This window comes from Pyrus communis, chromosome 13 (genome assembly GCF_963583255.1).
Source record: "Pyrus communis chromosome 13, drPyrComm1.1, whole genome shotgun sequence".
Lineage (NCBI taxonomy): Eukaryota > Viridiplantae > Streptophyta > Magnoliopsida > Rosales > Rosaceae > Pyrus > Pyrus communis.
Genome location: NC_084815.1, coordinates 22,362,774 through 22,377,557, shown reverse-complemented (window position 1 = coordinate 22,377,557; position 14,784 = coordinate 22,362,774). Strand labels below are relative to the sequence as shown.

Here is a 14,784-nt window from a genome sequence, read left to right as displayed (position 1 = left end):
CCTATTCAATGGCCTAGATCTCTAGGTCTTTCAACTCCGAACACAAACATCCAGTCTATCAGTATCTTTCCTTCCGTGTTTGGCAGTAACACTGTTTTCCTTCTGGAATTTGAAATTATTAATACATTTTATCTCCCGATGATTGAAAACCTTTGGATTTCGAGTGGACCGTTTTGAGTTGTCCTCTATATCATCTATGATGAAGCAAAACATCTTATCCAACAACCAAAAAAAAAAAATTAATTCATCTTTTTATTATACATACATACGTATATATATATATATATATTTATTAGCAAATAGCAAGATGTTAATTTACAAAAGAGAAATTTGAATAACAGCAATGACGCAGAAAAGCAGCAATTAAAGGATGATTTCTTCCTGAACGCTGACGTTGAGAGTCTTATGGGGCAGGACAATGCTGTTTATAACCACCACTTCATCTTCAACTGTCACTGCTTCACCTGAATTATCAATAAAACCGGCATTCAGATGGCGCATAAGGCAAAATCAATAAATAATTTTATCAGAACATGAGGATTGAGTGAAAACAAAAGGATTTACGTACCAAGGATCGTGATTCCGAGCTTTGAATTGTAATCCCCAGTAGCCTGAAATCATAGTGCCAAACTTAGAAAGTCAATTGCAACAAAGCTTTAAATAACAAAAGAAAGTTGAAGTTCTGTTATTAAGCATGGGTTGGTAGAAAGTTTTTGAACGTGCCTGGACACGAGACCATCTCCCGATTGAAGATTTCCATCCAACAATTGCATGAATAACAACTGCGTTTTCCTGAAACAAAGCATCGTACATATGTCAACATGAGGCGATATCTAGGATGCACTCCATAACCTATGCTTTTGTTATGTACCTTTATTTCGACATTGTCAAGGATGATGCAACTTATGAGCCTCACACCAGCTCCTATGCGAGCATTTGCAGATATTGAGACATTGGGACCAATCTGTACGAGCAGATAACAGGAGATTTAATCGATGCATTACTAAGGGAATGCTAAATGATCTGGAAAGCGACAATACTAATCTGTTTCACTATATAAATCAGAGTTACGACAACCTAGTCATAGGATTCCTAAACTGGTTGAAAAGAAATCACTCAAATGAGATTTTTGCAAGGCCATTCGTTGAATCTGCACATTTAGTAAAGCCAGTATGAGAGAAAACGTACCTTAGCACTTGGATGTACTTTTGCTGATGGATGAACGTAAACATCACCGGTAATACTGGCACTCTTTGTACCATCTCCACTCATCAAGAGATGTGGATCGGTGAATCGAAATTGTGCAAGATACAAACCAGAACACCTTAACGACATTCTGCAAGTATCAACACAAAATATTTACAAGATGGCCCAGACTGACGAGGACAAGGTTATAGCAAGACAACACCTCGGACGCAAATCTTACCCAGGAGTTTTGATCTGTTCCCAGAAGTCCAAGGTTTCATATGTGTATAACTGCTTTTTCCCCGCAAGAGGTGATAGGATATCTTGATCTAGCCTTACAAAATGCGTGGGAGCATTCCTGATAAAGGAACTCTCTATCAGCATTACCTTTCTATTCTAGTCAATTCAATATGTTGGATGGCACTATAGTAAAGCGGTGTTTTTAATTCACTAAACAATGTAGATTTTTAACTTTTTATACTATATGAAGAGAAACCTTGTTGCTGAATGAAGGGATTCGAAGCTGGATAGACGTCTTAAATCAGCTGCAAATACCAGAAAACGGTCCAGATTTCAGCATGGTGAATACCAATGCCATCAATAAGTGAACATACATCTTAGTGGAAGCAATCTATGTATCAAAGAATTTCCTACTGACAAAGAAATGAAAAAGATACCCTGTTCTTGTGGAACTAAAGTTTCATGTTACCATAATTATAGCACACTAATAGCACAGGCAACCTATTCATGGAGAATGTATCACTACCTCTGTCCTTCCACTGAGTGGAAACACCTTCGATGGTGTTAAAAATGTCTGGTTTAAATATGTAGACACCGCAATTTATCCTGTCGCTGACCTGAATAAAATAAGAATTATAGAAAGAAAGGTAAAGGAGAGCACAAAATTCTCCATTGATGCACCATAAGCTTGAAATTCCAATCTCAAACGTACAAAAGTCTCAGGCTTCTCGGTGTAATGCAACAGTTCATTGGTGACCGGATCAGCTACCAGTTCCCCAAACTGACTGGCTGATTCAGCAGAAACCTATACAAAGAAAGAAGAAAACTTAGATATGGAGAACAATAGATAATATAATAATCAATATTATTATTAACTAACTTTGCACATTTTTTGACCAACCTTGATCACAAGGATTGTTCCCATACCACCATATTTTTTGTGAGCCTCTGCAAATAAACAAGGTAAAAAGTGGAGATTAAGCTTTCTGTAATCCCCCTATAAATCCACAATGAATAACCTGGAAACAATCATACGAAACTCCCAGCAACTCATGAAACAATTACCAAGCATTTCTGGAAGCGGAAAACTGCAGCAAACATCACAATTCAACAAGACAATGTGCGACTGCAAACAAATATAAGAACCACAATCAGCCTTTTGCCTGAGAATTAGAACATGTATGCATCGACACAACTTATTTAAGACGAAAGACCTAAACAAACAAACAAACAAAAAACCAGATAAAAACTTATCAATTGATTAAAAAGGAGTTGGTAAAAGACTAACCGGGTTGTCTTCCATGATCAGATTTCTGAAATTATAAAGTCCACCAGCTGATCCATGTGGCTTGTCTTCCCTCAAATATCTAATCGCCACACCAACGCAATGTACAACCAACAGATTAAACATCAAATCCAGTTCAACATTTTCAAGATCTAATCAGTAACTACTAACTGGAAAACAAAAGCAGGAGCTCACACCTAACAGGGACTTTAAGCTCATTAGAGATTGAAGACACATATAACGCAAATTCACGCTCCTCGTAGAAACCAATGAGGAAAATTTGTGTGAGGTTCGGAATCTGTAATCCAAAAGACAGTGAATTCAACTAGTATGCACACTACGAAGCCAGAAATGACAGATTTATCTACAAGAATATACCCTTTTACAAGCGGAAATCGGGTGATGAACCATTGGTTGTCCTGCTAATGGAAAAAGCGGCTTCGGTATATTCAGTGACAATGGCCGGAATCTAGTTCCTGTAGAGTTGAAACTCCAATATATTAAGAAATGCTTTCTCAAAGATTGTAAGAGAAATGCCATGATTCCCAATTCATGATTCAACAATTGAAATTTACTCTCTCAAAAATGCACGAAGCCTTGAACTTTCCCATGGAAAATTCAAACAAGCATCACCAAAACTGAGAAATTGAGAAATGGGGTCTCATTATTCGATCCAAAGATCATGACAGTAACTTTTTATTTACCTTTAGTGGGCCCACCCACCATGATCACAGCAACCACCTTCTCGTCCGAGCTCCCCATGTCTTATGCAGAAAACCCAGATCCCAAAAGCCGAAGGAGGCAGCGGTGGTTCCGCTAGAAAGCCAGAAACTTGAATAGAAGGAATGGAGTGGCAGTAACAAAGGAGCCCAAATGTATAATTTATATGGAGAGCTAAAATCTGTAGTTGGAGGTTCACCAGGGAACAAGGAAGCTACAGCAACGGACAAAATCTGAAGTTTCTCACAGCTCAGAGAGAGAGAGAGATTAAAAAGGGTCTGGAATCCAGAACGTGTATTATAATAATAATGCAGTGTATGAGGATGTGAGCATATACAATCCGAAGTTTGGAACATAAATGCAGAGAGAGAGAACGCAGAGGAAGGTTCCCTCTGTTTTTTTTTCCCATTACTTTTTGGATATGGAGGGGGTGAGGGAGGTGGGTGCGACCCGGGTAACTGGGCATCCCCGTGAGGCTGACTGGTTGGGAGGCTCTCAGCCTCGTTGTCGTGGACACGGACACCTCACTAACTCGCTCCATTTAATTTTAGAGTGTTTTAAAGAAACATTCGTAGTATTGTTTACTTTTTAACAAAAATAATATTTTTGTTTTAAAAAATCACTCGTGATACTATTTATTTACGATATTTTTTGTCATTTTGATTAAAACTCGAAGTTTTCAAGTTCTTTTAACTAGTTTTCCTTTAATTTTATTGAGATTTGTCACCAAACAAAGTAAAGATTGCCATTTAATTTGAAAGAAGTTGGCTTCAAGACTAATGGTTGGTTTGGTATTAATATGCTTTGAAAAAAACTGCTTCTGATGTGTTGTGAGAATAATTGTATTTTTGCTGCTTCATGTTTTCAGCTTTTTTTCATCCAAAACTGTAAAAATAAGTTGTTTTTAAACGTTTACCAAACACTTTTTTGAGCTCAGCTTTTTTTTATACTCACTTTTTATAAAAGCACATCAGTACAAAATCAGTACTAAGAAGGGGAAAAGGTGAAACTTCACCTACATGTCTAAACTTTGAGAAAGATTGAAGCTTGCCTTCATACCATGTGACATTGACTCCCAAACTTAGTGGTCAATCTCTTGTGGAACAAGCCACCACCGAAAAGCCATCAAATTTTAGATCACCACTATGATGACCGGAATGTTGGCTGCCACAGCCGTCCCTGAATGTAGGGTGGCCATGGCCCCAACATACATCGAGTTTTTGCACAAAAAATTAGGCTCGATGACAGGAATAGTGTGACCACTTTCTTGCATTCAAGTTCGATTTTTTTTTGTACTGGAATTTATGGTCCCCTAGGACCCCTACTAATAAAATAATTGGAACCCTTGCCATTAGTACACACTGCATCATGGGTAGCAATTTTATGAGATCTACAAGACTATTGAGAAATGGAAAGTTTAATTATGACTGTGTGCTCGACTGTAATATATCATGACTATAAAAAAAAAATGCTTAAGTATAACTGAGTGTATATCCTCTTACGCCTGCTCATCACATGCACAAGAGGATAGAACACCGGTTGCACCCAAGATTTTAACCATGACTTCCTCCTCCTCAACAAAGTACCTCTGAATTCAACCGTGTCTTATTCCTAGTCAAATGGTTAAAATTGACATCCAGTTTTCTAGCTCAGTACATATTTTCACCCTCTTCATTCCTGTGCGTTATCAGTACATCTGAAGTTTTCACCATACTCTTTCGCGGGTAAACTTTCACAGCTTTGAAGGCGACTTGTACCAACCCCATGGATCATCAGATACGTATTCGGTAACCTGCTTCACGGTCAAGTAATTATCAAGTCCCCTGTTCAAAAGAGAAGAAACTATTATTACCATCTGCAGTTCACCGATCTTAATTTGCAGAAGTAACTGTAATGCAATGTTCGTTGTTCTTTTATGCTTAGTTCGGATATGCAGTGTGATTATATTAGGCCTAAAATATATGCAATATCAATGGAACATTATAACACAATGCCAAGAAAGCCATACCATGTCCCTAATTCACGCCCGAAACCACTTCGTTTGTTGCCTCCCCATGGAGCCTGACAGAAGCATGGTTGCGAGCAGTTGATCCATACAATTCCTGCTTGAAGGGCCTGCAGAAGAACAAGAAGCACAACTCATAATCAGATGCTGTTTTTACGAATGCTGGGACAGGGGATGATCCGTTCACAAAAGAAGTACAAGGGAGTCTCACCTTAGAGACACGCTCACACCTTTCTAAATCTTTCGATATGACTGCAGCGCCTAAGCCATAACTGTCAAAGTTCAATAAACTTCATCAGTCAAAATGGGACAAAAAAAGCAGTCGAACAAATCTCTCACTATGGACGGTGACAGAAATAAGAGTCAACTCACTGGCTGTCGTTTGCTAGTTCAAGAGCTTCGTCTTCTGAACTAAATGTTTTGACACAAAGAACAGGTCCGAAAACTTCTTCTCTCCAGATTTGCATGGAGGTTGTTACATCAGTTATGATTGTTGGTTCAATGAAGAATCCTTTCTTTAGATGCTGCCATCCACCAATAATATAACTCACAAATTGAGTTTGTGACAAATAAAGCAGCAGAATGGGCTTGATGGAAACATAGGTTTATACCTCAGGACGAGCCCCACCACTCAAAACTCTTGCGCCTTCACTCTTAGCTGTTGTGATGAACTTCAATATTTTCTCGTACTGAAACAGATCCAGTGAAAATCAGGTAATATTCTAATACTTCAATTATAAACTGGGCAGTGAAATTAAAGATTTGAACTACTTGATGTTTCTAACTGTTTGACTTTTGCATATTTCTGTATCTGAAGAACACACGTATAATTATCACCCGCAGAAAGTGAGCTATATGCGGATGCATGTCAAACCGTAGGGACTCTACTCTTTATAACAAACATAAAATACAATTTATCAGCCTAAATTCATCCAAAGAAGAAACTTTTCAACAGACTGTCCAGCAAGGCTGCAACATAAATGGCTGGGGAGTTGTTTAGCATAAACATGGCAATTTTAGATTTAAAAAAAAAAAAAAAAAAAAACACTTTCCAGAGACTATAAAAATGGTTCATTACCGGGTAAGATTTGAAATTAGAACCCAGGCCCACACACAAGACAAGCCCGAATATAACATATTTATTAACGTCCAAGCAACTAAATAGACATGTTCAAAATATTGGAAGAATAAACAGCTCACACTTGCTGATTTAGACAGCCCTTGTTTTACATGTTTTACAAGAGTGACAACTTGAGTATCATAAGTCCAAATCTTACATTTACAGACTTAGAACGAGAAAAAGATAACTAGTTGGAACCTTAGTGCTTCACAATTGTCTAATATGTGTCAGTGGACCTGTTGCTTTAACACACTATCCCCCAATTCAAGAAATAGAGAACTAAAAACAGAAACAAAATGCAAATATTGTTAATGGTATACTCACCTGCCCTCCACTAACAACAGGGCCAAGCCTGCACCCTTCTTCAAGAGGATCTGCAATCTTGATGTTTTTGCACCATTGCACAAGCCTATCCAAAAACTCTGCTGCAATGTTTTCCTGAAACAAGGTGCAAGGAAATTAATACAGTAGTATAAGCTTGCTTAAGATGGCACTATGAAGAAGCTTCTAGGGAAACCACATTCAACTACCCGCGGGAAAGTGGCATAATTGATGATGTTGTAGTACAAAAGTTAATTATCATGCATGAACCCCGTGGTCTAGAATTGTTTGAATTTACATGTAATATCCACTTAGTTTAAAAAGATGCACCACCATCCGTGCAACAAAGAAGGAACTGACAAAAAGTGATGTATCATCTTGCTATCATACTTACATGTATTATAAGCCGAGATGTTGCACTGCAAATCTGACCATTTGTCCAAAAGATACCGAAGGCAGTCCATTCAGCAGCTGTTTGAGTCATAGAGTAAACAATTACCATTATAGTACCAGGACTAGTATATTTTTTCATTTCACTTTAGATTCATAGATTTTCTCCCTATACAACTAGATCCTGATGGAAGTAATTAGTTATAAAAAAAAACATGTAAGTCTAAAATGTAGCCTTCATGAGGAACTAACCCTTGTCAATATCAACATCATCAAAAACAACAATTGGGCTTTTCCCACCAAGCTCCAGTGAAACAGGCTGCCAAACAACATCGGAGATGGTAAATGAAGTTCAAATGAAGAGTACAAATGTCACAAATATAAATGAACAATTATCAGATTACAAAGCCTTGGCTGTACCTTCACCAATTGGGCTGCAGCTGTCATAATCTTGCTCCCAGTCATAGTACTTCCGGTAAATGCAATCTGTTGAATATAAGTTTATTACTATTACCACCACACAGCTAAAACAACCCAAGCTGTCACAACTAACAAATTTGCATGATTACAAGAAGATATATTCATAGAATTTCCAACTACAGACTAGCAAGGAAAAACCCGAACCTTATCAACGTGGGGATGAGATGCCAAAGGAGCACCAGCTTCATGGCCCAGCCCAGTCAGGATATTGAGGACACCAGGAGGAAGACCGACCTCTCTACACACATCAGCTAGCTCCAAACAAGTCCTGAAATTGATTGATAACATGATGGTAGGCATTCAATGTACAAAAGCAACATAAGAGCTGAAGAAAGTACATATAAACCAAAAAGGGACATACACAGATGCCAACTCAGATGGTTTCAATATTGCAGCACACCCAGCAGCTAAGGCAGGAGCGACTTTCCATGTAGCCATTAACAAAGGGTAGTTCCTTAACATAAAAACATAAGCACTTCATCACCATATAAATAATAAAGATGCTTCTTAATAACACTGAAAGGCTATTTACAAGATAAACCTACAATATCTAAAGATTGTCATTGCTAACGGGACTGTTAGGACAATTCACAATCCAAAATTTAAGGTTTACAGATGAAAATTTACTTTACAAACAGGTTAGTGCAACCACCAAGGAAGAAAATCTTACTAAAATTGAACATACTCATTTAATATAAAGAAGCAGCAAATACCATGGTGTAATTAACCCAACAACGCCAATGGGCTCCTTAAGGACATGGCTTTTAAATTGCTCCATAGGAAGAGAAATAGGAGTCTTTTGCTGTGCATCCAAACCTTCAGCAAGGTCTGCATAGTACTCAAAACAACCAGAAACATCATCCTGCAATGCATGTGCCAGAACATAAGACCTTATGCATGATAAATAACAATTCAAATTGTCAGAGAATCACAAGCATACTATGTCCCATGCAGCTTCATCCAATGGTTTTCCACTATCAATTGCTTCGAGCTTGGCTATTTCAGGCTTTCTCTCTGCTATCTGCACGCAAACAAAAACAAGAAAATTGTAAGACATATGAACACGACCAAATCTTTGAAAGGTCATTATGGAAGTTAGAAAATCAACAATAGTCCAAGAAAGAGACTTGAAAGAAACACGAGGCAGTTATTCAAAATTGTTCAGTTCAGACCCATTTCTTCTTCATTTCTTCTTGAATGTTAAAATATCAACCTCCAAACATAAGAATTGAGACAAGTATATAGCACAACAACTACAACTATCGGTTTCCCCATACGCTTTCAACATCAAATTCAAGACCCGATTAATTTAATTGACAACGGAGCCAATACCTTAGCAGCAATAGCGCGCAAATACTTGGCACGAACAGCCCCAGGCGCCAATGCCCAGTCTCTCCCCTTGTTCCTGGCAAGAGCTTTCCGAGCAGCCTCCACCGCAAGCTCCACATCTTCAGCAGTAGCTGCAGGTATATCCCCTGCATCCACACATTCCACAACCAGTTCACATACCAGATTTAAGTCAGATTACAAAACCCATCTCTCCATTTCCATTATTTTCTGTATCAACACAGATACCACAGAAATTTGAAGGGGGAAAAAAAAAAAGAGACGATCTTTGGATCTCCCATTAGAAGATCAAGCAAGAATCGAATACCCAACAGGGCCAGCACTCTATTTTTACGAATTTAATTAAATGTTTCATTTAAAACAAAGTTCTGGGTCAGTAGATAAAGCCAAATTTACATCAAATTTTTGCTCAATCTCTTCAGCCACTAAATACATCAAACGATCACATGCGATGACTAAACAGTATATTAAATTTAGAAAAACAACCCAGATATTAATTTATTGACAAAAAAGCTCAGGGTGAGAAAAAGACCAATGATTTGTTCAGTAGCAGGATTGATGATTGGGATGCGTTTCTTGAGGGCCGGTTCTCTCCACTCGCCGTCGATGAACAGCTGCCGACTCGGTATTTGGATCGCCATTTTTCAGCTCTCTCTCTCTCTGCGCAGTGATAGAGTGATACGTAGAGACTGGGCTAAGCAGCAACGTGATGTGGAGTTGTTTGGTGGGATGTTCTGGAATCGCCGACTTGTTGAAAAAGAACAAGCCCAATAATGCATAATCTAGACGTGCAAGCCACCGATACCGGCTCACCAGGTGGCCTGTGAAGTTTTTTTTATTTTATTTTATTTATTTTAAATTTTTTAAATTTGGGGAAATGTCAGAGCTTTTGGATAACTAGGATCAGAACGAATAACAAAATATCATATGCATTTGAAATTTTTATTTGACCATGTATATTAGTTTGAGATACTGTTACATTTTAAAATTAAGATACTGTTATATTTTAAAATAAGAAAATTAAACGCTTAGTTTTGGGATAGGGAAAAAAGTTTCAATTACTTAAATTACAAACCGTCCAAAATATTATTTTTCACGAAATAATCACGTAACTTGTTTCTTAAGAATGAATACAACATAACAACATGAATATATACTCAAATAGTTATTTCTCTAAAGTCCGATTCATTACATATTTATTGTACCCGGAACATAAGTGGTACACATTACGTGTTATCATACAAGTGGAATGATGTTTTATTTTTTTCAGTTGTTAATTTTTTTAACACAATTATCTCATCATTTGTATAACGACATATAGTGTACCACCTTATGTTTCGGACACACTGAAATATATATTAACCTTTTTATTTTATTCAACATAGTTGAATTATTTTCTAATTTTTCGTTTTTTCAAATTCTTCTGTTCAGGGACTTGAAGGAGGAGGTCCCTCAAACCAACCATAAGGTTGATCTGATACATATTCGGTAACTTGCTTGATGTTCAAGTAAAGCTCAAGTCCCCTGTTGCACAACAGAAAAACAGAAATACCATCATTACCCTTCCCATAATCAAAATCATAACACAATATTAAAATTAAGTTAACATAAGATTAAGAATAAATAATGAACACTATGCTGAGGTTGAGGAGAAAATGAACACAATGCTGATATTGAGATTGAGAGAGAGAAAATTAAAATTAAATTAACAGAAGATTAAGAAAATGTACCATTCTCCTAATTCACGGCTGAAACCGCTTCGTTTGTAGCCTCCCCATGGAGCCTGAATGAAGGATGGTTGTGAACAATTGATCCATACAACTCCTGCTTGAACACCCTGCAAAGCATCACACCAACAAAATGAAACACAATTCGTAACCAAATTATCAAAATGATGCCATTAATATTTCTCGTGTCACGTATATAACATGATGAAAGAGATACTAAAAAGGAATATACAACCAGTTATATGCAATGTTCCAAAAACCACTAGGCTGTAGTCAAACGGTGGAGAAGGCCATAGCGCCCAAGGGCCTAGGCAGGGCTTAGGCGAGGGACTATGCAGATTTTGTATTTTCGGCCATTAAGAGTAACAACTTCCATTTAGAGATTTCGGCCGATCTGCAGCCCACCCAACCCACGCGTTGCCTGCCTAGACGCCGCCCAATTTTTCTAAAGATTCGGCCTCAATCATAGCAGTGGCATTACGCCAGTGCCTATACGCCGCCTAGAGCGATTATTAGAACACTAACTTATAATATCTTATCAGTCTTACCTTAGCAAAGCGCTCACACTTTTCTAAATCTTTTGACATGACAGCAGCACCTAAGCCATAACTGTCAAGGGAAGATCAAACAAATGTGGGTAGTAAGGAGAATATAAGAGGAAGAAATTGACCGAAAGAAGGAAACGGGGCTAAAAAGAAGTGGAGATTCAACTCACGGGCTGTCATTTGCTAAGTCAAGGGCTTCCTCTTCTGTATTGAATGTTTTGACACAAAGAACAGGCCCGAGAACCTCCTCTCTCCATATTTTCATGGCGCATGTTACTTCAGTTACGACGGTCGGTTCGATGAAGAATCCTTTCTTCAGATGCTGCCATTGCCATCCTTTTTTTAACAGTCTCAAGTTGTTGATACAGAATAAAGTCATGTACCATGTATAGGTTAGTTTATACCTCAGGACGATTCCCGCCGTACAGAACTTTTGCTTTTGCACTTTTAGCCCCTTCGAGGTACTTCAATATTTTCTCATACTGAACCGAAACAAATGCAGTGAAGATTAGATAACACTCACTTGGATCGTAAACTTCAGAACGAAATTTAAAGCTTTTCGTTGTCTCAAAAGACAAACACAAATGCACTCACTCGCTTGCGCGCGGAGACTCTTTAACATAAAATGCAGAAATTGTTGCAGTTATTTACCTGCCCCTTACTAACAACAGGGCCAAGCCTGCAACCTTCTTCCATAGGATCCGAAATCTTGATGAGTTTGGTCCAGTCCTCAAGCCGGTTCACAAACTCCATAGCAATGCTTTCCTAAAGTCGAAATGCAAGGGATTAATTAGTACTCAAGTAAATATCTACGTAACTTAGAAGGGACTAACAGAAAGTAATGTAGCATCGATCACGCTATCATACTTACCTGCACTATGAGACGGGAGGTTGAGCTGCAAGTCTGACCACCTGACAAACATATACCGAAGCAGGTCCATTCCACAGCTGTTCAATTGAATCATAGAGTAATAGAGAGTTAACATAACAGTACTGTCATCCGGCAGCAGTACCATATCTATATGTTTCAATCAGATTCGCGTGCATGTTCTATCCATGCACAACTAGTTTCTAACGGAAGCAATTTATTTGCCCTAGAGGTACTAACCCTTTTCCATATCAGCATCATCAAAAACAACAATGGGGCTTTTCCCTCCAAGCTCCAATGCAACAGGCTACAAAGAAACCACATAGGAGAAAGTATGCAAAGATTAAACGAAGAGAATGAACCCCGAAAACAAAATGGAAAGATATTTAGTTTTTCAACCTACCTTGACCGATTGAGCTGCAGCTGCCATAATCTTGGTCCCGGTGAGAGTACTTCCGGTAAATGAGATCTGGTGAATATTAATCACATAGCAATTACATCCTGGTGGCTAACAACTCAAAACATCTTACAATCATCGAGTATGCAGAAATTCAAATAACATAATTAGTAAAGAGAAAAAGCTGAACCTTATCAACATCTGGATGACTTGATAAAGGAGCGCCGGCTTCATTGCCTAGTCCAGTCAGAATGTTGAGGACACCGGGAGGAAGACCAACATTTATACACACCTCAGCTAGCTCCAAACAAGTTCTAGAATCGATGGATAACACAAACGGTACGCATATATGTTAAAAATCAACATACCAATTAAATAATACGTATGTATAAAGTATAAACCAACCAGGACATACACAGATGCCAATTCAGACGGTTTCAGTATAGCAGTACAGCCAGCAGCCAAGGCAGGAGCTACTTTCCACGCAGCCATTAACAAAGGGTAGTTCCTTAACATAAGAGAGAAGCACTTTTGGTTCCTTAACATATAAATCATTATTAAGATGCTTCAGGCTTCTTTTGAAATAAAGAAGCTGCAACATACCATGCTGTGATCAACCCAACAACCCCGACCGGTTCCTTAAGAACATGAGTTTTGAACTTCTCCGTGGAAAGAGAAACCGGAGTTTTTTGCTTCGCATCCAATCCTTCGGCAAGGCCTGCGTAGTACTCGAAACAGCTTACGACTTCCCCCTGTATTGAATTTGAGTTAATTAGGTGCCATGACATCACATAAGACCTTATGCATCATGTCGTAAGCAATAATTTCAATATTTGTCACTAGCATACTATGTCAGAAACAGTTTCATCCAGTGGTTTTCCGCTATCCATTGCTTCGAGTTTGGCTAGCTCGGTTTTTCTCTCGTTTATCTGCATCAAAAGTACTAAAAGCTCAAGACATCTCAAACAATTTCATTACAGTGAGAGTTAATCAAAACTATTTGAAAGATTAGAAGATCGAAACACGATCAGCAATAATACTGTTTTAACATGCAACTGATGATAACCAGATTGATGATTTCACTAACAAAAAATTAAATAGTGAAACTCAGAGACAATGTACCTTAGAAGCAATAGCGCGCAAATACTTGGCACGAGAAGCCCCTGGAGCAGAGGACCAATCTTTCCCGTTGTTCCTGGCAAGGGCTCTTCGAGCAGCCTCCACTGCAATCTTCACATCAGCAGCAGTAGCTCTAGGAATATCCCCTGCATCACACATTCCCACAAATCAACCACTAATTCACATATCATTTCATTGAAACGCCTGTCCAGAAGTGCTTTTGGGATGGCTAATAGCGTTTTCATATAATCAAAAGCACTTCTAACAGTAGTTGTCTGAAAAAAGTTTCAAAAAGTTAAACGTGTTTCTGGATTGAAACACTTCTAGCAAAAGCGCTTGTGAGCACGCTTGCCTTCTAGAGAAACATTTCCAAACGAGCCCTAACTTGAAAAACAAGTTACAAACCACGAATCAGTATTCCACAATCGAAATAGAAAATCTTTGAGAGTCAAGGAAGAGGGAGAGACCAATGGTTTCCTCAGTGGCAGGGTTGATGATCGGAATGCGTTTCTTGAGGACCGGTTCTTTCCACTCGCCGTCGATGAATAACTGCCGGCTCGGAATTTCTACCGCCATTTTTCAGCCAGCTCTAATGCTCTTCCAAAGTGTAGCAAATTAATTGTTAGACTAGCGAGTGAATGAGGTGATTCGAATTGGATCGGATTTCGGATTGAAATTCTAATATTAGTAGTATGAAATCTGAAAGTGCGGATCGCGTGAAGAGGATTTCAACAGCTGAAAACTCGAACAAAGAAGAGACGGTATTTCCGGTGCTTACGATGCTTCACTAAAAGAGAGCTCTCTTGAATTTTCGCGGGAGGAACGAGGGTCGTTGGCTTTTTTCATTTGATTAATTAATTTGTTTATTAGTTTAGAATTAGCCGCGATTGATTAGGACTTGTTTGGTTCTACTATAATCCAATTTTTTAAATTCAAAAACAATTTTCAAATTGTATGCTTCGAGTATTTTTTCGGTAGGATTATTTTAAAAATTATACTAAAATCAAGTTAAAAATTTGTCTTGTTGAAAAAAAG

General features: G+C 38.2%; 3 protein-coding genes across 4 annotated transcripts; all 3 read right to left on the bottom strand.

Moving 5' to 3' along the window:
* Nucleotides 1-249: 249 nt before the first annotated feature.
* On the bottom strand, nucleotides 250-3,831 carry LOC137713405 (uncharacterized). Its single transcript, XM_068452698.1, has 15 exons — nucleotides 3,415-3,831; nucleotides 3,089-3,186; nucleotides 2,908-3,008; nucleotides 2,714-2,792; nucleotides 2,491-2,551; nucleotides 2,327-2,373; nucleotides 2,138-2,230; nucleotides 1,952-2,042; nucleotides 1,682-1,730; nucleotides 1,427-1,543; nucleotides 1,189-1,336; nucleotides 872-964; nucleotides 724-792; nucleotides 569-611; nucleotides 250-464 (listed from the first exon to the last, which is right to left on the bottom strand). The coding sequence occupies exons 1-15, from the start codon at nucleotides 3,470-3,472 to the stop codon at nucleotides 364-366; spliced, it is 1,248 nt and encodes a 415-aa protein (XP_068308799.1). The 5' UTR covers nucleotides 3,473-3,831; the 3' UTR covers nucleotides 250-363.
* Nucleotides 3,832-4,856: 1,025 nt separating this feature from the next.
* On the bottom strand, nucleotides 4,857-9,829 carry LOC137712633 (aminoaldehyde dehydrogenase 2, peroxisomal). The gene is made up of 15 exons (XM_068451745.1): nucleotides 9,626-9,829; nucleotides 9,079-9,221; nucleotides 8,687-8,767; nucleotides 8,460-8,608; nucleotides 8,108-8,200; nucleotides 7,891-8,014; nucleotides 7,687-7,752; nucleotides 7,519-7,585; nucleotides 7,271-7,347; nucleotides 6,880-6,993; nucleotides 6,047-6,124; nucleotides 5,808-5,959; nucleotides 5,647-5,707; nucleotides 5,439-5,545; nucleotides 4,857-5,253 (listed from the first exon to the last, which is right to left on the bottom strand). Exons 1-15 carry the CDS (start codon nucleotides 9,732-9,734, stop codon nucleotides 5,163-5,165), a joined length of 1,512 nt encoding a protein of 503 aa, XP_068307846.1. The 5' UTR covers nucleotides 9,735-9,829; the 3' UTR covers nucleotides 4,857-5,162.
* A 581-nt stretch (nucleotides 9,830-10,410) lies between these two features.
* Nucleotides 10,411-14,325, bottom strand: LOC137713712 (aminoaldehyde dehydrogenase 2, peroxisomal-like). 2 transcript variants are annotated; one of them, XM_068453052.1, is made up of 15 exons: nucleotides 14,217-14,325; nucleotides 13,753-13,895; nucleotides 13,479-13,559; nucleotides 13,234-13,382; nucleotides 13,046-13,138; nucleotides 12,821-12,944; nucleotides 12,637-12,702; nucleotides 12,474-12,540; nucleotides 12,237-12,313; nucleotides 12,017-12,130; nucleotides 11,770-11,847; nucleotides 11,536-11,687; nucleotides 11,369-11,429; nucleotides 10,824-10,930; nucleotides 10,411-10,617 (listed from the first exon to the last, which is right to left on the bottom strand). In XM_068453052.1, exons 1-15 carry the CDS (start codon nucleotides 14,323-14,325, stop codon nucleotides 10,521-10,523), a joined length of 1,518 nt encoding a protein of 505 aa, XP_068309153.1. In that variant the 3' UTR covers nucleotides 10,411-10,520. The 2 variants fall into 2 exon arrangements, with proteins under 2 accessions (XP_068309153.1, XP_068309154.1); XM_068453053.1 differs by having other exon boundaries at nucleotides 13,753-13,880.
* Between the last annotated feature and the right edge of the window lie 459 nt (nucleotides 14,326-14,784).